At 35.0% G+C, this 27,614-nt stretch overlaps 1 protein-coding gene and 1 pseudogene across 7 annotated transcripts in view; one reads left to right on the top strand and one right to left on the bottom strand.

Moving 5' to 3' along the window:
- The window catches only part of LOC149529463 (protein RAE1-like), a 283,668-nt gene that overhangs the window by 210,561 nt on the left and 45,493 nt on the right, over positions 1–27,614 (top strand). For all 7 annotated transcript variants that reach the window (XM_089809683.1, XM_089809682.1, XM_089809686.1 and 4 more), the window contains exons 10-11: positions 4,349–4,420; positions 19,239–19,319. In XM_089809683.1, the coding sequence (XP_089665809.1) occupies positions 4,349–4,420; positions 19,239–19,319 (153 nt within the window). The remainder of the gene's footprint in view (positions 1–4,348; positions 4,421–19,238; positions 19,320–27,614) is intronic.
- LOC149529464 (7-deoxyloganetin glucosyltransferase-like) lies at positions 5,959–16,005 on the bottom strand (annotated as a pseudogene).

The raw sequence follows: 27,614 nt of genomic DNA, 5'->3' as shown, positions 1-27,614 counted from the left end.
GTCTTGAAATTTCAGCTTGAATGAAAGTTGGCAGTTTTAAATAATAAATTATCTTTCTATGTGGCATTATAATATGCCCTTCCTAATGACATTATTATAGATGCACAGATATGATAATGTAATGAAAAACCCTTTTAATAAAATAATTTAATAGGAAATATAGTGCAAATATTTTACAATAATGTACCTACGTTAAGGTGGCAACCTCCTTATCCTCTTTATGTGGGATACCTGTAGTAGTCTCTAATAAGAACCGTAGTCTTAGTTAAGAACTTGATATTCAATATGATGATAATAGTTAACTTTTACCTCCTATACACTCTAATCATGCCTTGGATGTCTTGGCGTTGGACCTACATATCTACCATGAGATTAGAGGGAGGTTTCACTGCCTTTACAAAAATTGCATGTCCCTGGCAGCCTTCTTTAGTTACATCGACCAACGTTGTCTGGCACTTTTTCTCCGAGCATCCATGCAACTTCGTGACCACACTTTACAACTCTTGTCTCCTCAGAGCCAGGCCTCAAATTAGGTAATCATTCCCTTTTTCTTGTCCATGTCCTCTGCCTAGGGCATGAAGCGGCCACTCAATACTCCATTTGGGCACACCAGATCCGTGAGACCCCATCATGGAATCACTAGACACCGACACTACACCACCAACAGTTCTTAGAGACGGTTTGGCACTCTTGGTCATCTCGGACCTTATCCTTTAGTGTTGGATTTCTTTGCACCAAGGAAAGACCTCTAGTCTTTTCGTTTTTTCTCCATTTGTAGCTTTCTTGTTTGATCTTTCTCAGACACCATTTGTGCTCCTTCTGAGCTTGGTTTCCCTGTTTGTATGCTTCCAATCCCTTAGACCCTTTTGGTGGTCTCTTGTTGGACATTAATAAATTTATCTTATCTTATAATAACATTATATTGATATATTCAATAACATATTGAATATAATATGAAAACCTTCAGAACGCCTAATCAAGCCAGAGATGCTCAATTTTTTTTGAGAAATTATTGTTGCTCATCAAAGATTTGGTGGGGTTTGCTGGAAATCATCACCAGTTCTATTGTATGAATCTATAGGAAAAAATAGGACCTAAATGGAATTTATTTAGAACCACATTTGCATCTAGATCTGAGATGTATCAGACTGACACCTGATAGTTTGAGTTATGAGCCTGGTAACCTAGTATCATTTACATGAGAAACAAGCATCTTCCCCTTCATGAAGGATGTAAAGAGTCAACTTTTTGTAAAAAGTCTATTCTAGATGTAAGAGTAGATGCTAAATCTTATCTAAAAATTCAAAATCATTGTAATAGAAGAGGAGAAAGCACTTTCGAAAAGCCAATTTTAAATTATGTTACATAGTTACCCAAATCTATTTACCATGAGCCTTGATTACCAACTCTTTTGCAGTTATCACCCTTTGAATTTAAATGGTTACATCGTACAACGAACAAGCAATATTCTGCTTGATTCCAGTTTTAGGCATAAACTATAGTGGAATCAATAATCATGGAAGAAATGCTTAATTGCCATATCGTTATGTATGGAATTGATCATTGTTCCTTGAGGTGATGAGACTTCTTACTTGGTTTTATTTGAGGTGATATAAGGTTACCCACAAAATAGATAGTTTTAGAGCTCCTTTTAGATGTACGCATAGAATTGTTTTGCTTTTCTTCATGCTACAAATTCAAATTCACATTCTAGTCTTGAAATTTCAGCTTGAATGAAAGTTGGTAGTTTTAAATAATAAATTATCCATCTATGTGGCATTATAATATACCCTTCCTAATGACATTGTTATAGATGCACAGATTGAAGCAAGCAAGATAATGTAATGAAAAGCCTTTTTAATAAAATAATTTAATAGGAAATATAGTGCAAGTATTTGACAATAGTGTACCTACTTTAAGGTGGCAACCTCCTTGTCTTCTCTTAGTGGGATACCTGTAGTAGTCTCTAATAAGAACTGTAGTCTTAGTTAAGAACTTGATATTCAATATGATGGTAATAGTTAACTTCTACCTCCTAATACCCTAATCATGCCTTGGATGTCTCCCTAGCTGATATATATACCTAAATATAACACCTAAGAAAACCTTTTATTCAGATATAAATTTCATAATGCTCATATAACATAAAATAGAGTTTACAATAGCCACAAGTTGACTAGTCATAACCACACTATAGGGTTAAGGGCACGGAGGATAAGGCATACAATGCATCTTTTTAATATACTTTATTTTTCTTTTCTCTTGCAAATCATTGAAGCAAAGAAACTTGGGTAAAGATCGATTAGACATTGAAAGGATTGGGCTCACTTGAGTTGGCTAGAGCACGCATTTGTATTGAACTAATTAATTTTTTTCCATTTCTCTCAAGTTTCCACTTTGTTTCAATCCCACCCTATCTATTCAACGTATCTGTTCTTACTAAGAGTAGGTGAAAAGACTAGTCTACTAAATAATAATATCAACTTTGTGCATTTCAAATATTTCAGTTAAGCTAATCATCCATCGTGAGGGCGTGTGTTTATTAGAGGAGTGAGTGATAGTGAAGCGTGTCACTTTTGATTGGTTTTCAGAGATTAAGGTACTTGAACCCCTCTTTCTGAATGCGGGTTAAGAATGCTTATTAGGATCTTGTTACCTTGTCATTGAAGCTTGTTAGGCCCCATAGATTATCCGATGACAAAGATCCTACTACTAAGCATTGTTAACCCCCATTACAAAGAAAAAACCCGTTGACAGAAGTAAGCCTAAGCAATGGACCCACCTATACACTCAATGTTGGGTCAACTATTCTTTGCTGTAAGCACAAATTAGGTTATTTCTCCAATGTTGGTATTCCTATGCTCACATTTTTCAGTGGTTGCCATATTTGAGATAATAAATTTTCCATGTTCTTTGGATGGTTCAAAGTTTTCATCTAGGGTTGACATACCCGACTTAGTTTTTCTCCCCATAGGTTGCCAAAGATGAGAATAAGTTTCAATAAAAAGAAGGAAAAAAAATGAGAATAAGCCCAATAAATTATCCATCATCTTCCTGGCTCTAGTATCCAACTCCTCTTGTTAGCTTTGTGAATTATTATTGAAAAAGATGAGAAACCCTGTGAATTTGGCTAGGCCATTATGGAAAGGGGGATGTGAAACAATCATTTGAGTGCTAAAAGATTAGTTTCTAGTTTGGCTGAGGGAGGAAAAAAATTCAAGTAGGTTCTGTTGTTAGATAATGCCCATCTCAAGTATTGAGAGATATGGGCTCTTATCTTTTGCCGAGGACCATATTTGCTCCACCTTACAGGACTAAGACCAAGCCTTTGTCATAAAATCCCACCTAATTTAGTTTGACTGGGACTATGTTAGACAATCCCACCAAGGTCAGTCTCTATGTATCTATCTGATCAATTCATCTCATTGTATCCATGTAACTGAATATTTTCTAATCAAAGATCAAAATGGTACTTGTAAGAAGGAAATAAAATTCAAAGGATTTCAGAGATCTATGAGTATGTACAGATAAGATACTTAATTCAACTGGGAAAATAAGGGTACTACATCGTAGTCGCATGTGTTAATAAATTATATCATTTGGATTTTAATTTCTTTTTTAACTAAAGAAATTAGACAAATAATGAAATCTCTCTTATGAGATTTTGCAAAAATGTTTTAATATTATTCAACTGTAATTGATGATATGGGTAAAAGGAAGGTTCTCACGTAGAGTTATGTGTGGGAATAATAACTGTTTTGGACAATTTCATCTATATGATATATAATGATGTGCAATGATACTTTGCAGGGAAGCTTAAGAAGGCTATATAAGTTTCTGATTTTATTTTATTTATGGTATCAATGGATCAGCATTTTTCTGGGCCACTTGGGCATTCATTTAGTTTTCTTAAACATCAATATGTATCGTGTATGTATTATTATATTTTAATCAATTATTTCAATTGTTTGAATTTCTGTTATAAATCTTGTAACTTGTTAATTTTCTGAAAAGTCTGCTTCCTATGCTTAGAAAATTTAGTGTCCAAGTCCCCTTCATTGGAACTCCAATCCCCGTTTCTTGTTAACTGTAGCTTATTATCGTTCAAGTGAAGAATTTACCTTGAAATTTATTTCAGTTGATAATATCAGTAGGTGAACCTCATTCAAGAAGATTATATTAATTTTTTGTGTTAGTTCATTGAAAAATTATAAAAATATTTCAGACATTTGAAATTTTTATTTTGAGTATATATGTTTAGGACAATATGATCCATCCAATAGACATCGTAATACTATTAAATTATGTATTTCATGTATTCCTGATTAATATGTACTATGCTTTGTAGGCAATGGCAAGGAGCAATCAACCAATTCCATGTAGCACATTTAATAATGATGGTTCTTTATATGCTTATGCGGTATGTTTTGGTGGAGATATAGCTTTGATTTATTTTGTTCAGATAGAAATAATATCATACTCAATATAGTGTTTTGTGTCATTATATGCTTGGGTTTCTTGGCTGGGTATGGAAGCAACTATGGTATAATGCTGTACTCTGTAAATTGTAGACCTTTTCTTGGAAAGCTAGGATTTTCATAATATATTGATTCATTTAGACGTAGATTATAGCCTACGGAGACTGAAAAACAAATAAAAAAATTAATTCAAACCTAAATCAAATCAACATTCCAAATCTCATGCTTCCTTTCCTTCTCTCCCTAATCAAATATGTCTGCCTTGAAATCTCTTCTCTTATTTTTTTTATTTTTATTTTGCATATGGATGTTTCCAAAATGAACTACGCCCATACCAATTTCCATATAACTCAGCTTCTTTTTATATTTGTTGATTTCAATGGGATACAGAGGTCTATGAATGCCTACCTTCGAGGGTAATGAAGCAATATTCTTTATACTTTGATGTAGCCCAAACTGTTCACAGTAATAACTTAGAAAATCACACAACACAAAAATTACAGAATTCCAGATTGTTCATTAAAATCTTCCAACTCTTCTCTGTCTCTACAATGAAAGAAAATGACTACTTATTACAATTTCGAAATTATCATGTTTGGCAGATTTTTGGGAAAGAAACAGATTTTTTCATTTTTGGTAATTTTCAAAACCCATCCGACGAATCCTGATTTTTCCCAAAAAAGCCCCCAACTAAGGCAAGATGAATTTCTAACTAATTGACAAAATCAAGAATATGATTTTGGATTTATTAAAAAAAAAAAACTTTCTAAAAAACTAAAAAAACACAAAAATCCAAATTCGGAGGTCAAGATGAAATTTCAGTCTCTGAAAAAATGTCGAAACGACCACTAATGGAGCTGAGCTTGATCAGCAATCCGAATAACTCCTCATGCAACTGCTTGTAAAATTTCAGCCAAAACCCACATCCGAGTCAAAAGTTATGACCCTCGGATGCTCCTACATCATCTCCCCTGCTTGAAAAGTATGCAGCTACTGCAAGTTCTGGTTCTCAAACTGCTTCCATTTAGGCTCATCTGGCTTCTACATATCCCATTCTATGATCCAAGTCCTATCTATCGGTGCCAACCCTTCCCATTGCACGAGATATCTGTTGTAGTCACCCTAGCGAGTCTGAATAGTCTTCTTGTCTAGAATTTGTGCAACCTTTTCCCTTTTCTTGATGGGGATGGTGTGTGTCCAATCTACCACATCCTCCTGTTCAATAGAGGCATCATCACCATGGAAAGTATATAAATAAAAAATATTAAACACAAGAGATATATCAAGACCACTAGGGTGCTCTACCTCATAAGCATTATCATTAATCTTCTTCAAAATCTTGTAAGGACCAATTTTCTTATATTTCAATTTATTATAGGTTCTAGTAGGAAACCTCTCCTTTCTTAGATAAACCATCACTAGATCACCTGCACTAAACACCTGATACCTTTGAGTAGCATCTGTGGAAGCTTTGTAATGCTCATTGCTGTCCTGCAACTTCTGTCTCACATCTTCCTGCAACTGTTCGAGTTGCTCTGCAAAGGCTCTCCATCATCACTGATTCTGTCACCCAAGGTAAGTTTCAACAAATCCAGAACACCCTGAGGGTTACGACCATAAACAATTTGAAATGGTGACTTACCAGTTGACCTGTTCACTGAGCTCTTATAAGAAAATTCTGCCTAGGGCATTGCCAAATCCCATTGTTTGGCTTCTCTCTAACAATACATCGCAACAAATTACCCAAACTATGATTGACAACTTCTGTTTGTCCATTAGTTTGTGGATGATAAGCACTGCTGAACTGTAACTTTGTCCCCATTTTCTTCCATAAGGTCCTCTAGAAATGACTCAAGAACTTAGTATCTCAATCAAAGGTGATCGTTTTTGGAACCCCATGCAATCTAACTATTTCAAAAAAGAATAACTCGGGCACCCTAGTGGCATCACTAGTTTTCTTACAACCAATGAAATGAACCATTTTTGAGAATCTGTCCACAACTACAAAGATAGAGTCATTACCTCATTGTGTATGTGGCAGTCCCAATACAAAGTCCATACTCAAGTCTGTCCACAGTCCTACTAGTACTGGTAATGGCATGTACAATCCGCTGTTCTAGGAGTGCCCTTTGGCTACTTGACAAATTTGACACCTTTCCACAAACCTGGTGATATCTCACTTCATCTTTGGCTAGTAGTACTTATCTGCTACCAACGCTATTGTTTTATCCTTCCCAAAAAGTCCAGCCATATCACTGCTATGAAATTCTCTAATAATATTTAACCACATTGAGCCTACAGGAAAACACAACTACTTCCCCTTGAATAAATAACCATCTTGCATAAGATATTCACCTTGAATAGCGTCTACATGCCTAGGTACTAGATTCTTCAATTGATCAACAATTTCCCAAAAGTCACTATCAGATTCATACAAGTCTTTGATTGCATCAAAGCCAACCACTTTTGTTTCCATGATGGTTAGAAGATCAACTCGCCTACTCAAGGCTTCTGCAACTTGATTTTGTTTCCCTAATTTATGCTTTAGAACAAAAGTAAACGCTTGTAGGAAAGAGACCCATTTTGCATGTTTAGTGTTCAATTTCTTTTGTGTGTTCAAGTATTTCAGTGCAATACGGTCTGTAAAGAACACAAATTCTTTGGCTAGTAGATAATGCTTCTAGTGTCTCAAAGCTTGCACAATTGAATGGAATTCTATATTGTACGTAGAATATTTCTTTCGTACATCATTCAATTTTTCACTAAAAAATGCAATGGGCTTACCTTCTTGACTAAGTACAACACCAATGCCTACATGTGAGGCATCACAGTCCACTTCAAACACTTTATCAAAGTCTGGTAGGGCTAGTATTGGAGCTTTAGTGATCTTCTTTAGGTATTGGAAACTCTCTTCGGCCTCTTTGGTCCATGAAAACTCCCAACCCTTAGTGCAGTCTGTCATAGGTGCTACAATGCTACTGAAATTACAAATGAACTTTCTATAGAAAGTAGCCAAGCCATGAAAACTTCTCACCTCGGTGATACTACGTGGACTATGCCATTCAAGAATGACTCAAACTTTCTCTGGATCCATCTTGACACCATTTGCAGAAATGACAAACCCTAGAAAAACCAAGCTTGCTCGCATGAACCTACACTTCTTCAAATTAGCATAGAGTTTCTCTTTTCTCAATACCCCCAATATGTTCCTCAGGTGTTGTAGATGTTCTTCCCTTCCCTTACTAAAAATCAGTATATTGTCAAAATAAACTACTACAAAGTTACCAATGTAGGTACGCAACACAGTGTTCATGAGTCTCATAAAAGTACTAGGTGCGTTGGATAAACCAAAAGGCATAACCTTCCATTCATACAAACCATCCTTAGTTTTGAAAGCAGTTTTCCACTCATCCCCCTCTCTGATGCAGATCTGATGGTATCCACTTCGCAGATCAATCTTAGAGAAATATGTTGCTCCAACAAGAACATCCATCATGTCATCTAAACGTGTGATAGGAAAACGATACCTGATGGTTATCCTATTGATGGCTTGATTGTCTGTGCACATCCTCCACGTTCCATCTTTCTTTGGGGTTAACAACGCTGGGACAGCACAGGGGCTCATACTTTCCTATACTAAACCTTTTTGTTTGAGCTCAGTCACCTATTTGTCCAGTTTTGCATGTTGTATCGGACTCATTTTGTATGCCGCTTGATTGGGAAGACTTGCTTCTAGAATAAGGTCAATATGATGTTGGATATCTCGTTTTGGGGGAAGTCCATCAAGTAGCTCCTTTGGAATAACATCTTAATATTCTTCCAACATTGCAGCTGCTTCTGGCGGTATAGGCGAGTCTTCCTCTTTCCCCTTTTGTATTATCAATGTATAACAACACCCTGTTACTTTCATCTCCTTGACAAGTTCTTTTTCAGATAGCATACTTTTAGTTTTTCAATCACCCTTGAGAGGTAATAAGATTACCTTGGATCCATCCTTCCAAAAGGTGTAAGTAGTCTTTTCCCCATTATGAATAACCTTTCTGTCAATGGCATGCATCCATCGGAATCACATCACAACATAGCTCATCCTTGTAGACCTTTCCTATGGAAAATTTAACAAGGCACCTCTTATCTACTGTGGCTTCACTTCCCTTTTTAAGCCATGCAATCTGATAAGGACGAGGGGTACTTTTCACACTGGAGATTTAGCTTCTCCACCATTTCTTTAGAAACCATATTCTCACAACTACCTCCACCAATATTTACTTGACATACCTTTCCTCTTGAGGTACACCTTGTCTGAAATATGTTGGTTTTGAGCCATGAATCATCAATTCCTTTCTCCTCTATATCCTCCTTGGCTGGAATAATCATTGTCCTCATTTTGAGGCTTTCTCCGATATCCGGAGACACTTCTTGTTCGGATCCTTTGTTGTTAGCTTGGGCTAGGTTCATCTTTGGATGGCCCTCCTTGATTTCTATCTTGCATGTTCAAATTGGAACACACGAAGGCCTTGTGTCCTTCTCCACACCTAAAACAAGTGAAAGGCCTTCTCTTGTTTTCCCAGCCCCTTTTGCTTCCGTAGCCTCGACCTGTCTGAAACCCCCTTCATCTTTCTTGATTTGGAGGATCTTTCCTAGTGTCTATATTTTTTTCAGATCCTTGAAAAGACTCTCGCCAACCATTATTAGAACCTCCCTGAAATGAAGTTGAGGTACCCCTTCGACCACCTCTATTCCTCTGGATGTATTGCCTATTCTAATTTTCTTCAGCCTTTAGAGCTAATTGGTAGGCCTCCTCCATACTATCAACATGATGTATGCTCAGTTCATCTTGGATAGAATTTTAGGCCATTCATATATCTAGCAGCCATATGCTCATTATTTTCATGATGCTCTATGTGCATGGATAGCTTGTAGAATTTATTTGTATAGTCTTGCACTGAAGATAAGTTTTGCTTCAAATTTTGGAATCTGCAAAATAGGGTCTATGAAATCCATTGGTAAGAATTTTTCTTTCAGCTTTTTCTCCATCTTGCTCCATGCCTTAATCTTTTCCTTTTCCTTTCTAGCTCGTTCCTTTTGGGGGTGATCCCACCATATCATTGCATGTCCTTTTAATTTTGTGCATGCAAACTTCATGTTCTTTTCTTTTATCATAGGCTTCCATTTGAAAAAATTCCCCATCTCGTTTAGCCAGTCTATTAGTTCTTCTAGCTTAAGACTATCAGCATAGTCTGAAACATCAATCTTTATTGCTTCACTTCTTCCTTCCAAAGCCCTGAGAACTCTATCTTCATAGCTCATTTCTTCCAACCTTTCACTTATTTTCCTTCATTTTGATCAGCATCTCTTTGGTTTTCCTCTTCATCAGATTCATTCCCTCTTGGTATTACTTGATTATTGAGTCACTCATTGAGTCGTTCAATCTCCCTTTGCATATGCAACACCAATCTTTGCATTGGTATGGCACCTCCTCTTCCTCTTCCTCTTCCTCTCCCAGCCATCTTCCTACTCTGATACCAAATGATGTAGCCCAAACCTTTCATAGTAATTACTTAGAAAATCACACAACATAGAAATTATAGAATTCCAGATTGTTCATTAAAATCTTCCAACTCTACTCTGCCTCTACAATGAAAGAAAATGAATAATTACAATTTCGAAAATTACCATATTTGGCAGATTTTTGGGAAAAACAGATTTTTTCATTTTTGGTAATTTTCAAGAATCAAAACCCATCCTACGAATCCCAATTTTTCCCTTGAAAAGTCCCCAACTAAGGCAAGATGAATTGCCAACTAATTGACGAAATCATGAATATGATTTCGGATTTATTAAAAAAAAAAACACTTTCTAAAAAACTGAAAAAAACACAAAATTCCAAATTTAGAAGTCAAGATGAAATTTCAGGCTCCCGAAAAAATGTCGAAACAGCTACCTATCGAACTATGCTCAATCGGCAATCCAAATAAGTCCTCACACAACTGCTTGTAAAATTTCAGCCAAAACCCACATCCGAGTCAAAAGTTATGACCCCCGGATGCTTTGCATCATACTTTTAGCTCTAATGATGAACACATCATCATTCAGTATCTATAAAAGCAAGAGGCATTTAATATGTAATCAAAGTGAAGGTTAGATACAGTTTTATAGACAAAATGTAACATTCTAATTACTTTTTGCTTTTTGTAAAAAAATCTACATGGTCCTGGATTGAAAGTACAAAGAAATCAACTATACATAGTTTTATAGACAAAACATAACATTCCAATTACTTTTTTCTTTTTGGATAAAAGTATAGAATTGAATTTACTTGTAAAATTATTTTCATGGTCCTACATCAAAAGTACAAAGATTTCAATTCTACAATTTTTTGAAATAAGAAAATATTGAAGAAAAATTAGAACCTTTCTACTTTCATTATTAAATCAAGGAACTCTAATCCCTAGTCATCAACAAGCTACAATCGCTAAAATGTGATTATCTATGTCCATGAAGGATGGCATGTGATGTTTAATACATAAAATTTTAAAACACTCTTCCAAAATTCAGTCCCTTGTTAGGAGCCTATTTAGGGATGTGTTTTATGACTTACATTATTAGAAGACCAAGATTGCCTGTTATGTGTTTCGGGAACAACGCGAAGCCTATAGATAGGGCTATCCCAGTTAGCTATGAGGGGAATCAGTTGCTAGAATCAAGGAGTTGATATTAAAATTGCATGTAATTTTGATATGTTGGATCTTGATTGTGTTTTGGAATTTATTGGAACTCTTTTATATTGTTTGTATTTTGGAATTTAATTTGAACTCTTTTTTTTTAGTGAAATTAGGTGATTATTCCTTGGAGAAAATTCTTTCTATTGCGTTTCCCTTTGATTTTGTTTCCTAGTTCTTATTTATGTTAGACTTACACATTGAGTGTAATGTCATATCACTATCTCTGTATAATAATGTTTTATTCATGTTATACTTACAAGGAACTAGTCTTGTTAATGTTTGGCATATTGCGTTGATATGGTAGTAATTTAATATTATTGTTTCTATCTAGATTATTTTATGCATAGTTCCCAATCTCAAACTTGGCTCGGACTTGGCAAGGACGAATCAACTCGTGACTTGGAATAATGAAAAAACCCTTGAAATTTAGAGAATTTTGATGATTTAGAACTTGTTTAATGCAACCCTTTATTGAATAAAACTTAAAGACAATATAACATCATGAAATATAAGCTAATTTGTCATCGCATACATAAACAAGGAACATAAATCCATCACATATGTAAAATGTAAATTGTAGCTGAAGGAAATAGTAAACATAGAATCAGATGACATAGATATATAGAATTATAAATGTTGTCAAATGTATGTAAAATCTGTGAAACCCATGACATCAAATGTTCCATGAAACACATCTGTGTAATTGTAAAGTGTGAACACTGTAAACAAAAAACAACTCTATCAAGCTCTAGCTCAAGCCTCATCCTCATCCTTGAACTTGGTCTCGGCCTGAGCCTTAGCCTTGGAGTAGTTTGTTTGCCTTTTACAAAGCATCTAAGGTAGGTCCTAGAGGACTATGAAGCCATAGTCTCCACATGTGAGGTGCCATGATCAACATCAATGGTGTGTTTGTGTGCTAGAATGTGCTCTATCCTCCTCCTCTGCCATAGCCATAGCTTCAGCCTCTATGTCTGCTTGGTCAACCCACTCATGGTCCTCCTCGGTGAAGATTGGACCAGTAGTCTCAGTGAGCCACTTAGACTCTAGATGATCAGAGAGGATTCAGTGTCTAGAGTCTATCTAGTCCTAAGCCAAAGGTTGTAATGAACAAAGACAAGATCATTCAACCTCTCCACAAACAATCTATTGTGCCTTGTTGTGTGCCAGATATGGAAGTGTTTATATGCCAGATATGGAAGTGTTCATATGCAAAATATGGAAGTGTTTATATACCATATATGGGAGTGATTATATGCCATTTATGAAAGTGTTTATATGCTAGATATGGAAGTAGCTATCACACCAACTAGGTACTATTATCATTCAACAATACCATTTGGAAATACTTTTTACCATTCTCAATCTTTTAATTTCTTTTCTATCACTTCTTCCAATTTTAATATTTTTCTTTTTCTCATGGAGTTTACCTTGCATTCCCTTGTTCCTTTGCAATTCATGGTGCTTTTTGGTCTTTACATACTTCCCTTTGTACACCTTGGGTTTTGTTTTGTGTTTTCCTTTATTGAATCTAGGGACGGATGTCCATCTTTTCTTTGGTTCTCCTAATGAGAGGGATTCAGTTGACACTTTGCCACCAACCCCTCCTTAGGTTTTTCAGGCTCCACAGCTAGTGATTCCACATCCTAATGTTCCTACTACTATAGATGTTGGTTGATTAATCTTCAAGCTAAGTGGTGGTTGTAGGTGTTGGTTTTTCTAATCTTCAACCTACGTGGTGGGCCAAAACCATTAGTGATCTTCATGATGATGTATTAGTTGAGGATAGATCTATCCAGAATAAGAACAAGTTGCTTACCACAATCAATTTTTCTCTTATGGCCAGTATTCACAGTATTTTTTAGCCCTAGACATATTTAGAGGCTAAGGGTATACCAAAGAGGGAATAGGCTATCGTATCTAAACGTATGTCTTGTTTTAGGTCTTGTCTGATCTTCCACCAAGGAAGAAACCCATTGGCTATAAGTGGGTCTATAAGGTCAAGTATATGGCTGATTGCACACTTGATAAGTACAAGGCACAATTTGTTGCTAAAGGGTTTTCACATGAGGGAATTGATTATGACGAAACATTTGCTCCAATCGCCAAAATGAGTACCATACATCTTGTCCTAGCCCTTTCAACTTGATTTGGTTGGCACATCCATCAGATGGATGTTATGAGTTATTTTCCAAATTTTGATTTGCAACAAGAGGTTTACATGACACTACCGCTAGATTTTTAAGTTTTAGGTAAAGAGCATCAAGTCTGTAAATTGGCAAAAGTGCTCTATGGCCTCAAACGGGCACCCTATGCATGGTACGTCAAGATTGACAAGTATTTGATTGTTCAAGGCTTTTAGTGCAATCCTTTTGATTCTAATTTGAATATCAAGCATGCTAGTGGTTAGGTTCTTATTCTTCTTATTTATGTTAATGATTTGATCAATACTAGTAGTGCAACATATTTGGTTGACTAGGCCAAAAAAAATTTGTGCCAAACATTTGACATGATAGATTTGAGGCTTCTCCATTATTGTCTTGGTGTATGAGTTTGGCAAACAGATACTTCATGTTCATATCAAAGTCAAAGGATGATAAAAGTTTGTTGGATAGATTTTGGAAGCAAGATTGCAATCCCATCTCTACACCTATGGAGAAAGAGTTGAAACTTTAAGCTAAATCAGATTTACCATTAGGGAATGAGTGAGAATTTATGAAACTATTGGGCAGGCCTTATCTATCTCACTGCCACTAGACCTTAGACCAGCTATGTTGTCAGTTACATTTCTTGCATCATGACAGCCCCTAAGGCTGAATATTGGGTTGTTGTAAAGCATGTGCTACGATATGTGAAGTGGACTCTTGATTTTCGCATTCTATATGGTAGAAGTCAAGATCCTCATCTTATTAGTTATACAGACTCAGATTAGGGAGGCTTTATTGATGATTAGAAGTCTACTTCTGGGTATGTTTTCAGTTTGGGTACAAGTGTAGTCACATGGACCAGAAAGAAGCAACAGGCAATATCACTCTCATTTACCAAAGTTGAATACAAAGGAACAGTTAAGGTAGCTTGTCAGGCAGTTTGGCTTTGTCAAATGCTTGCCGACTTACATAACCTTCAAGTAGGCCCTACTCCCTTGTTCTATGATAATGAGGTAGTTCTAAAATTATCCAAGAATCCAGTCTTCCATGAACAAACAAAGCATATAGATCTACATTGTCACCACATCTGCCAGCTTGTCAAATATTGAATAGTGATAGTGTAATATGTATGCACTGAGGACAACACTGCAAACACCCTCACCAAATCTCTTAATCCAGAGAAGTTTGTCAAGTTTAATGGGCAACTTAATGTAGTTGATAGAATGACCATTAAGGGAGGGTATTATAAAAGTTTTAATATTTTTAGTAGCTCACTATATTTAGCTCATTCTTCTAGAATGGTAGTTAAAGGTAATTTAGGCTTTCTTATTCAATTCTTTATTTAGGTGTTGACTTTGTTTAGAAAACGTTTCTTTTTTTGTTCATGCTACTATTAGTATTTGTAAAAGAGTTCATTGTTAATACAATTATCATTCCAGTTTTAACAATTTCACCTGTTGGCTTGCTTCGGTCTTAGGTGCTTCTTCGAAATGATTTCTTTATCAATGAGAGCCCATTTGGTTGTTGGAATAGGAATAGACATTCTGGAATATGTTTTCTATTCTCCGTTTGGTACGCCAAATTGGAATAGAGAATAAGGTTTCATATTCCAATTTTACCCTAAAACAAGCATAAGTCTATGCCAAAAAAAACCTGTTATTAGAATAGACCATTCCTATTCTCAATCCTATTATCCCAAATTTCATATTTTTTTAGGTCCGTGAGTGAGCGCATAAGGGCAAAAAGTTCTTGTCATCCAAATCGGATTGGCAACCTTTTGGTGGGCAAGGTTTTTACAACCAAACAACCACGGCAGATGTGCAGATTTCAGCAGCGGCATAGAGGGAAGATATTCCTGTATCTTGTCCTCCTTTGGAACACCTTTAATGACAACAGTTACAAAACATCTTAGGCTGTATAGCCAAAAGATACATCATCAGATTATATAAAAGAACCCATAAAAAAGATGTTACCATTGGAAGGAACAAGGCCAAGGGAGACAAGCTTGGGACTGAAATAACGAATGGCGAAGGTGGAAACAAGAGATGTTTGCGAAACAACAAGCGTAATATGATGGAGTTCGATGACTGTATGTAGGCCAAAGCACGTCCAAACATCTGTAATCAAGCAAGTGATTTTCTGGTCTTCATATTTGTCGTTTATTTCCCGAATGACTTTGTCAATAACACAAGGACCAAGAGTCTTTTTGACATCCCCAAAAAACATTGAGGCGCTATTGGTTTGGTTCTCCCCACTGACCACCTCAGTCGGCAGTCCTCCAGGAACAAAAATCATTATTATCTTATTGCTATTACTATTCATATTTGTGTCCTTGTTGGCTTTGAGAATCCTTTGGTGATTGACGTCGGTGTTGAGGAAAGTGATGAGAAATCCATCAGAGATGAGCTTCCAAGCGAGTTGCATCATGGGGTTTATGTGACCCTATGTAGGAAGAGGAATGAGAAGTGCATGAGGCTCCTTCTTAGCTTCACAATCACTGGAACTAATCTTTCCCAATCGACCAGATGTTTTGACCAAATTTTGGCATACGGCTCCTGCTAAACTATTATTTATTCAAGTAAGATTTGACGCTAATTTTAGATCAATAGTCAGTCAACGAGAATTTCAAAGTTCTTAGCGTCCAAATCACATTGGCAACATTTTGGTAGGGAGTAACATCTGTCGTGGTTGTTTGGAAACTTAACTATATTCCAATTCCAATTTTGTACAACCAAACAAGGGAGTAACATATTCCCAATCAAATAATAGGTGAAACAAACAAGCATGGGAAAAATCTTTTCCATTCTCATTCCTCATTTCCATTCCTATTCCACATTTGCATTCTAATTTTCTATTCCTATGCTTGCAACCAAACGGGCCCTAAGAGTCTTCTATCTCCTCTTGATGATGTTTATCTGTTGTATCTTTAATTTTTTTGAGTACATTGTGATTCTCTTCGATAACTATATTGGTCATAGCCCATTGTAGTGACTTTTTAACTTCTCTTTGATCGCTCGGAAGCTAATAAATGAGGCCCACCACTTTTTCAATGAGACAAACCTTGTCGATGAGACACCCCTTTCCTTTGTTACATACTCAATGCTATATCAATATTAGCACATCAGTCATATTTCAAAGAGATCCACCCTAATGTCACCTCAACAACTTTCTTTTCAGTATAACATTGCTTTTCAATGAGACCACTTTTGCCTTCATGAGATGTTTAATTTTATGTCGATGTTGGTATATTTACTTGTATTTCAAAGACAGATATGTGTGCATCCATTCAATGTCTCTAGTTTGTGGTGTGACATTTGCTTTCGGTGAGACATCCTTTGAGTCTCACTAGCTTTGGTTGCTTCATTGATATAACCCTCTTTTTGATGGGACTGGGAGAGAGTCTTGGAAAAATGGTACCAATGTATTTGATAGCATGGTTTTTCTTCCTTAATGGTAATATTCATATTTTGTTTCAGAGAAGCGTGAGAAGATCTGCTCGATATACTAAAGTGGGTCAGTTTGTACTCAAATTCCCTGTCATGTATGAGATATTCTCTTTGTTGTGTTCTTTTGATGATTTGTCATTATTCCAACAGCTTGACTCTGGTAGTTCTATTTCAGGGAATATAATGTTATTACATGTAGCAGGGGTAATTGAAGGTTGATGATTTATAGAGACAGTAATGGGAAAAATAATGGGATATGGGAAAAATTTGGGGAAATGCATTCTCATTTTATGAAGTCCCAACACCACCCTTTTTAAGTCCTGACACATTTCATGTAATAACCCCAATAGGTTATAACTTCTTCAAACACCAAAAATCTTTATACTTCAGTTGTTTGACATTTTGTCAAACACTTTACAAGCAAGCTCTGATACCACTATAAAAACCCTCTTCAAATCTGCCCTCAAAAAAATGCTGATGAAAGCTCAAAGAATTTCATCAAACAATTCACATGCAAGGGATGTATGGCTGATATAGTATTTCAGCTAGCTTCAAATGACTTTTTCTTCAATTTGCATCAATGAAAATCTTGTGCTAGAAGACTACAATGGACTACACAATGACCTAACATGAGTGTGCTACTAATTTTGACAATATTCAGTGCATATATATGATCTAAGCATGAGAAATGAACACCTACAGCCAACTGGCATTTTTACAAATAGTTGGTATGCAAACTAACTAGCTGATAAATAATGATATTAAACTGCTTAAATGACACCAGCAACTATTATCTTATTAATTGCAATGAAAAAATACAATGCTCATGAAATATGGCCAAGACTTTGGCATTTACATGGATTACAAAATGATAATGCTGGTATAATGCACACTTACAGCTGAAAGCTTATAACACCCTAAAAAGCAATACTAACAAAGAACCTGGTTGTAGATGGTTGTAATAATTTTCCTTCAATGCTGCCCCTTCTGCTTTGCTTTTTTCGAACTGCTTTTTCGATTCCGCTTTTTCGGACTGCTTTTCTGTACCCGCTTTTTCAGCCTGCTTTTTCGGTTTCGCTTTTTCATACTACTTTTTCATAGTTGCTTTTTCGGATTGCTACTATGTTGAATCTCAAGACCATATCTTTCAATGGCGTCAAGATTTCCAGCTTGAAGGGATTTCGTCCTTCAAACTATTGAGACATTAACAAGCTTTGACAAGCCCATCAGAGGAGCAGATCAAACAGAATAAAGGCACCATGGATGAAGCAGAAAAATGGAAGATTGAAAAGTTTTCTGGGCAAAACTTTGGGCTATGGAAAGTGCAGATAGAGTCTTTGCTCATCAAGCAAGATTTACAACCTGCGTTGCTTGGTAAGACAAAGGGAAAACGATCATTGTTAGACGAAGACTGGGAAAAACTGGATTTGAAAGCAAGGGCAACAATTTTCTTGGCACTCTCAAGTAACGTGTTGTTTAACGTTTCAGCTGAGAAGACAACTAAAGAGTTAGTTGAGAAATTATCTTCATTGTACGAGATACCTTCTGCTTCGAATAAAGTTTTTATAATGAAGAAGCTATATAATCTGAAAATGAAAGAAGGGGGAGTAATGTCGAATCATTTGAATGAGTTTAATACATTGGCCAGTCAACTCATTTCATTTGGTATACCATTAGATGATGAAATCAAAGCTATTCTTTTACTATGTTCACTTCCGAACAGCTGGGAAGGTGTAGTGATGGCTGTGAGCACTTCAGTTGCAGCCAAGACCAAATGGTATCAGAGCCTGGTTTTGACCTAGTCATGGGTTCAAATCTCCCCGGTGCCTTCCTGACCCGTGTAAGCACCTGGTATGCGCATTGAGGGGGAGATTGTTGGGTGATGCGACGCGCTCCCCTGCCCACAGGTGGTTAATTATGTGGTGTTCCATGTTCACTAACAGTCATGGCTTTTGGTGCAACGGCAAATGGGCCCATTACATTTCAGTTATCCTCTGGTTGTGTTGAATAAAACATCACCTCCTCTCTTTGTGAAACACACCTTGACAATTGTTTCTTGTGATTCTCCTTTAGAACAGATATGTATATTATTGGAGCTTTTACCTTTTAGTTATTACATATCCATAGATTATGAGCACTGCATTTTCTCTGTTGTATCAATTCTTTATTTTTTCATCCACACAGAGCAGTCACATTTATGAGTGGTCAAATTTGGTTGGTCATCATTCAAATATGCACATATAGTGTTTCTCACTAGCTGACACTTGCTGTGATTCTTGTTTTATAGTTTAGTATTTACTAAAATTGTTGTATCTCAGAAAGATATCCTTTCAGAAATTATAAACTTTGCACCTCTGTTCCCTGACAAATGAAATCTCTTTAATTTATTGGAGCTTTTGAATTTCAGAAATTTGTGTAACAAATGAATGTGTTTTGTTACCTCAACAGGTGAGCTATGATTGGAGTAAGGGTGCAGAAAATCATAATCCAGCTACTGCTAAGCATCACATTCTTTTGCATGTACCACTGGTTTGTTACTAATACTTTAATCTTTATATAATTTGGAGTCAGGGCTATTTGAGTAGCATGTATGTTTCAGGTACATGATTACAATGTTCTGCAATCATTTTATTGATTTGTTTCTTGGCTTGAAATTATTTGAGCTTCCTAAAATATAAGATTTAGAAGTCAGATTAACACTAGAAATATATTTTAACATAATTACTTTTATACTTTCTTTTCTTCTAGTATCTTGAGACATATTTGATAATTCCATTATCAGTAGTTGGTACTTGGTAGGCATTCTACATGAAGATGCAAATGCCTCTTATAGGTGACCAGAATTTTACAAAACCAACAATGTTCTTTATATCTAATAGAATAGGTCACATACATGTTGGTGGTCTGCTAAAAAAAATCTAGTTATTGACGTTGTTGAAATTTGAGATCGCTGCAAATGTAATAGCATTTATTTGTAATTTCTGTTTATGATCGATCTGCTCTAGAAAACATTTATCAATTTTGATGTCTCTCTTGGTCTGATTGATTTGATCTAATATTGCCGCAAAGAGGCATGATTACAAAAGGCATGTCATGAGTGGACATATCTCATGTCTGCTCATGAAATGACTTTATATTTAACAACTTAGTTAATGTAATCATTTGTTTGTTTAGTTAATACATTGCCTAATATAGCTCTAGGCAAATCACTGATCTGCTATTAGCCTTATAGATTACTTTCTTGATCACAAAGAGGCTCATCGATGGCATGATTTGATCTGCTCATACGTTCATGTTTACGAGAGGACAAATATACTAAGAATCTGTAAGTGCAGATAGACTTTCAATTCTGCTATGAGGTGATAGAATTATAGTCATATAATTCATTACCTGAACATTTGAACAAAGCTACAATTGTCAACACTCCCTCTTAGCTAGGGAAGATAAACGAGTATAACTCCATTTAGATATCACCTAACTCGTGATATCAAGGAATATAGAGAACATCAAGTCGCATGAAATTTGTATATCCTAGTTATGGTATGTGCACTCACATCACGTCACATGATGTCTACCATAACATATCATGGCATGTTCATGGATGTTACGTCACATAATAGCCACCATGATTATCTCATAAAGAACATATTAATTTATAACCGATATCAAGTCAGCATTATATCTATCAATAAGTCCAAGAGATATTAACTATCAAGACATTTCCATGAATATCAAGACAGCATGATATTCATCATAATAGTGAACACTGTAAAGTCGTCACCTTACAATGTTGAATACAAATGCATATAATCAGAAAGATTATTGCCTTTCAATAATGTACACAGGGGGGCTATAAAGTCAGAGTCACACATATGACAAAAGAGTTTACACAGAGTCATTGGATTTTCTCACATAGTGATGTCATGGCATCACACACATGATATCCACCATGAACCGTATCAGAGGGTGGATCCATCAAGGCTTAATCCATAGGGTGAAAACAATGGATTTCACCTCAAACTTCTCTCTCATAGTAAAAAAAATGCGATGATACAAATAATAGATCGCTGATGCTGAAGTTCCTTTTCAGCTAAGGCTTCATTCTCCAACATATCAAACTGTTAGCCCCAACTGATAATGTAATAGGTAATGCTATGAATGTATGGGAAAGATTCATATCAGTTGTTATATAGTCATTCATGTCAAAGTCATAGTTGGCTAGAGATTATGCTAACTCAGTAGAGTATCACATCATTTGATTGATGAAGAGGATTTGAAGAAAGTATGATGAAGACAATATTGATAAGTATAATATTCAATGGGTACATGAATGAGTTGGACAATGATAATGTAATGTTGATTTGATTGTTTTACAATCATATATTGTTGAGATGTATTGAAGAACACAAGCTTAACCGAGTGACAAGGTTAATGAAGGAAGATTGTATTCGCAAAGTGACTACAATTTTGGTCGAGTGATTGGAAAAGACAAAGGCAAAATTCAGTGTTGCTCGAGCGAGTCTAGTATTAACCAAGTACTATATTATCCAAGTAAATTTTATGTTTACCAAGTAATAGTTGAAAGAAAAAGTTTAGAAAATTGGAATCTAAGGCTGACTTTTAATGGAAATTTGGAAAGTTCGAGATGGTCAAAGGTTATAGTCAAAGTTTGTTGCAAGATCTACAACTGGGAAAATTCAATAAGGATTTGATGATGGAGATTGAAGAAGGATAAGGATGAGCACAAAATTCTATGCAAAGTTATATTTTCTATATGGTTAAGTACATTAAATCTGAGATCAATGATTGTAATTAAGTGGCAATAAAAGAATTTAGAGGCTTGAAGAATACTATTTAAGAAGGAGATCAAGATAGTTTTTGTTACTAATCATAACTGCAACAAAAACTATGGTTTCCACATTAAAATCATCGTGTCAAATGTGTGAGTGTTATTTGTGTTGCAAGTTGTTTTATATGTTTTTATTTTACTACAATTCGGTAACAACTAAATAACTGCAAAATAATAACTAAGATTATGGTCGGTGATAAATAAGTAATTTTACTGACACTCGGTAATGCAAAGAATAGTAATTTAACAGTTTGGAATAAAGTGATTGAAAGAGTTAAATGATAAGTTGAATGTTTACAGTTTACACCGAGTGATTGCTGATAAAGTTTGTGAAATTTTGTTGGTGCTGAAATTGTTTGAAGGGACTATAAGATAATTGGACATTACTGATTCACCCCCCCCAATTATCTAACACAAGCTTGTCCCAGAAGTACACAAAACTTCTCTCTAGCATGAGGCTTGGCAAGAATGTCAATCGTCTATTCTTTAGTGATAATGTACCTCAAAATTGAAAGAGAAACCATCTCGACATGGTCTACTCCCTCTGAATCAATATCATTGGATGTCAATAGATGTGGATCCTTAAGTTGCTTCCTCTGTCATAGAGGCATGTATTATTCATATACTTCAATAATGGAAAATATATTGTTCCAAGGGACTCATCATTGGGAACATGATTTATTATCTAAATATTCATAGCATTGTTCACAAGAGCAACTTCCTATACACAAATGTACTAGTCTGATTTCATAGTAACATGACTGAATGTGAAAACTGTGAATTTATCTCCAGATTTGGCTACATCAGGCATTCATGCTAATTTGGCTTCCTTCTAAAGCTCCAAGTACATTCGTCAATGTTTTGACCTCCTCGTCCAAGGTTGCTTCTAATGTAATGTCAGAGTCCCTCTAAATGCTATTTTCCTCTTCAAAAAATGTTCAGCCATCAAGTTAGTCCCATGATTGTAAGCATTTAAGTATCCATCTATCCTCAAAGATCAATTTAACTAGATCCTCTAGCTGCTCCCTCTTGTTATAGAAAAATATCCTTCTTACATAATTCCAATCATAGAAGATAATTTTCTTTAGTAGACTCACATCTTCTAGCATGATCAACATATGATTAAGAATTTAAGATCCAAAACCACTTTGGAGCTATAGTTATAGGATTGAGTCCTCTATAATGCCTTGGTAGCATACCTAATGCACCATTCTTCTTTTCCTACAAGAATATCCCTAGAGGTAAAAAGAAAAGATCAAGGGAAATAGCTCTTATAGTAATACATGAATACATATAAGAGAGTGTCTACAATAAGCAAATAAATGTAATACTTAAGGATAATAAATACTTATCTGTGCATTAACATTCTATATACAAGTTGCTTCCAATGAGGGTCCATCTAGAACAAATCAGATGACATATCCATTTAAGCATTTTCCAAACAATAGGAATGGAACATTAGTTATTATTCCCCCCTACAATGTGAAGTTTCCACTCTTGTTGAGCAATTTTGCATCACATCAAATATGGCAACCTTCTTTCTGTTTAATAGATCTTAGAACTTTAGTCAATTTGTTAATGGGAGGATGCAATTAGGTTAAGCTTTCAAATTTGGTTGACAAACACATCATTATCATAATCAGAGTCGTTTCCATCAGTAAAGCTCTTCAGACATTTGGCTCTGTTTTTGAGAATATTTCAGTGTACATTGCAACGTATTGTGATGTTCCCAATTAAGATTGTTGCCTCTATATTTAGACCCCTCGTATTTCTTCAACATTGTCATTTTATGCCATTTTACTCATGTGGCAGTTCTTGGCTTACATGGATACTTAACTCACGTGGGTTTAAGAACTGATCATAATAAGTGACATGGCTTCTTATTTGTTTGTCTTAATGCTTTTGTAGAGCAATCACTATCACAAGAACATTCTCGTTGATTACCTTTTCATATTATAGTGGTTCATGTAAATAACAAAACCATCGTTATTCATCAATTTTATAATCATCTCTACTGTCATTGCTATATGGGCATATAGTTGTTGCTATATATAATCATCTTTGCTTTCCGTAATTTTTATCGTTGCTATACTTTATATGATATACCATAGTTGTTTGAACAATATACGATTTCAAATGCTTTGTGGTATGTTCAAGGCTTCATCCAACATTCTGGATTACTCCCTCTATTGCTCAAGAAAACTCCCACTATTTCGAGAGCCAAAGACATTCCCTCAATGACTTTGTTGTGCATACTATGCATTTTCTTGAGGACCCAAAGAAAAAACATGCAAGATGAACAATTGCAGAGCCTCATCATCCTCCAGTCCCTCCATATTGTAAATTTCATATATTTGTACCATGTTTATTGGTGGTTGTAACAATTATGCTTAATACTATCATTCTATCTATAATTCCATTTTGTTGAGGGGTTATAATATGTGACTTAGATCAATTTCCTCCAAATCCACTTCTCCATTGTACCGCATGAGTCCATTTGCAATTTGCTTACCAAAGTGTTAGACAATTACAGTTTTACATCTTTATTTTTTTGTTATTTCTTTATAACTAATAGATGGAAACCTTGTTATATAAAAATGTCATGCCAAAATACATGGTAATAATACTCTTATAAAGCCTGATAAATTTATCACTCAATTGACATTCTGTGGACTCTTATACGGTTGCACAAATCATCAATTTAAAAAAAATGCCAAATGGATTTGCCAAATGCTCATGGGAGGATAGCCTCAAATATCCAAGAATAAATTCACACTCTATATTCATCATGAAGCATTGCTCCAACCAATGTGGTGAGAGACTTAAATTGCCACAACACTAGAATAAGTTTATATAATTATGTTTTCCACAACACAATGATAATTAACTTAAGTTCTTTGTTCCTCAATATAACCCATCTATACGCCTTTGATTGATTGTATCACTCACATTTTTCTAGAACACCTCATTTTCGAGGATATCTTTTCAGTGTGTGGCTTTCTTTTTACGACATTTACACATTGTTGTGGACAACAAATTATTTTGAGGAAGATGATAAACATCTATCGCTCTTATAAGTAGAACATATATAGTGATTGCACTTGTGAGGGCCTTCATGCTCAATTTTAGGGCATGTAGAGATTGCAAAGGTTTTGCCAGTACAAGTGATGGAAAGTAAGGAAAAAAACAATGATAATATATCTAAGCATCATTCCAAAAATCACTTTTCTTTTCTTAGTTCTATCTTGCTGACTTCTCCTATGCACATCAACCTCCTCTTGTGAGTTACTCTACTAGAAAGGTGGCTTTTGGCAAAGGCTTTAGATCATGCCTGGCCACAATTCCATAACTTGTATGTGTAATAGTGTGATTTTTGCGTGTCTTTGTACCCGAGCAAGAAGCGGCTTCAATTGCGTATTCAAATAGAATCGTTGGATCTGCATTTATCTTTAATGGATGTTCTTCAAGTCCTTGAAAAACTCTCTTAAAATAGACATTGCCATTCTTTAAGTCGCAACTATTCCTAATCAAATCTTTTAGAAATAACCAATCTTTAGTAATCAAAAATCATGGAGATAAAATAACATGTTTGCTCATCTTTTCTATCAACTCAAGTTGTGATGCTCATTTTTTATGTCTTCAAATCACAGCTAAATATCATAGTACTCTCTTTGTTAATTCCTTTCTATATTGTTTGATAGTCGCTCCTTAGTACTTGAATGAGATGAATTCTGTGAATTTCTCTGCCGCTATCTTTTATGCATTCAGAACCGACTATCAATTTGAACATAGATGCAATGAATACATTCATCGTTATCAAAATTTTCTTCCCAAAATATTCGTTTGCCTCCTAGTTCCTCGATTTACTGTTGTCGTCATGTCCTATGCATTTATAGCCCAAAACAATAAATAATTCATGCGTTGATCAGAAAAGACACATATTATCATTGGTAGAAGAAAGATTGTATGATTCCATAACACAGGCTCAGAATCTTTCTATCAAGCCTTGGACAACTTTTCTTACATTTGCAAATTGGCTCTGATACCATGTTGAGATTTGAGATCACTTCAAATGTAATTGCATTTATTTGTAATTTATGTTTATGATCGATCTGCTCTAGAAAACATTTATCAATTTTGATGTCTCTCTTGGTCTAAACGATTTGATATTAATGTTGGTTTTTTATTTGATCTATTGTAAATGTACTAAGCATTGCCATTTGTTAGTATGTGTGTTCCAAATGCAACATCCTTTTAGATTTATATATATAGAGAATAGGCGATGAATAGACATGTTTATTCATTAATCATATAATTATTAATAATAATAAATTTAATCTCATATATATATATATATATATATATATATATATATATATGTATATGTATATTATATTATATTTTTCTCATATAACAATGACCTTGTATCTCAATATAAAGAACACACATATATAAATTATATCTCATATATAATTATATAGAGGTTTATCCGACTGAAGCTATCAAACATTAACACTCCCTCTTAGCTTAGAAGGATAAACACATACGAATAAATATTACTTCAATGTAATATCACAAATAACAATTTTAAGGATATCTTAGAAGATTTCCACCATTTGATATCGCATTCGGTATCATGAGTATTGGTCTTCTAGAATATCAACATATGATATTCACCAAGTACCCAATTAAGGCTTGTTATCACATTTGATATCAAGAGTATTAGCCTCCTAGAATATCAATGATAGTTACCAAGTACTCTTTGAGTAATGGCCTTCCAGAATGTTGAGATGCAACACATTCACCATATACTTAATTTCTTTGATCTCATAATACAAGTTAGTGTAAGATCATCACCTTGTAGTAACTTCTGCAAATACAAGTGACATCATTTGGAAGTTGTCACTTCCTCATGATGTACATAGGGCGTAGGCCCATTAAATCACAGTCATGAGATATATTCATGAATTATAGTCCTTTTGACTACTCCAATTTACTGGAGAATCTGTCTCAACATGGTTTACTCCCTCTGAATCAATATGATTGAGATCACGAGAGGTTGACTAGATCATATCCTCTATTTGCTCCATCTCTTTCAAGGTTGCCTCTAATGAAATGTTAGGCTCCCTTTGAATCTCAATCTCCCTCTTCCTACAATAACATTAATGGAGGAAGATCAAGGCAAATAATTCTTATAGAAATACAAGGGAGAGCCTACACTGATTAGATAAATAAAATACTCAATAATTTTGCATAATATTATAAGATCATTCCAATAAAATATAGATAAATATCTAATTAAATATATACTTTGAACATACATGCATAGATTCAATTTTCTAGATATATACTTCAATCTATATTTTAATTTACATCTTATCGTATATATAATGACACTTCATATTTATATAAATAGAGCCTCACTTATGTAAAGGAACCACATTACCTTAGTTTACCTCTATGGGGCCCGATACTTATACCCTTGAAGCTTCCTTCTTTTATGTTAAGTCTTTACTTGTATTACATGGATGCCATGTCCATTCTCAGTGCATGTACTATTATATTGCTCTTGCCCTTAATAAGTGTTGTTATTTGGCACAAAACTGGCCTCCTTCATAATCTTCATAGCTCCTACAACCTCGTCGAATGTACCAGCCATCACTAGACACTGATGAACAACATTAAATCTTTCCTTGTTAAATTTTCCATTGCCATTCTCAAGTTTCTAATACTCTATAATCCAAATCAACATCAGGACTACTAGACAATGAGAACTAATGCAGAATCATACTGCAAACCAGGCTGGAAGGCCTATTTTTATCATTGACCAAAAAGAAAAAAGCCACAACATCCTCCTGAAGGTTTTTCTTCCGCATCTTGTGGCCTTCATTTGTTATTTTTGTTACAATACTATGAAAAAACAATAGTCCAAAATTGATCAATGCATGATGTGTTTTGCCTTTGAGAATATGATG

This window comes from Cupressus sempervirens, chromosome 11 (genome assembly GCF_028749045.1).
Source record: "Cupressus sempervirens isolate cs-2001-9-10 chromosome 11, ASM2874904v1, whole genome shotgun sequence".
Taxonomy (NCBI): domain Eukaryota; kingdom Viridiplantae; phylum Streptophyta; class Pinopsida; order Cupressales; family Cupressaceae; genus Cupressus; species Cupressus sempervirens.
Note: the sequence above shows the minus strand (reverse complement) of the source record. Positions and strands in the feature narration are given on the sequence as shown.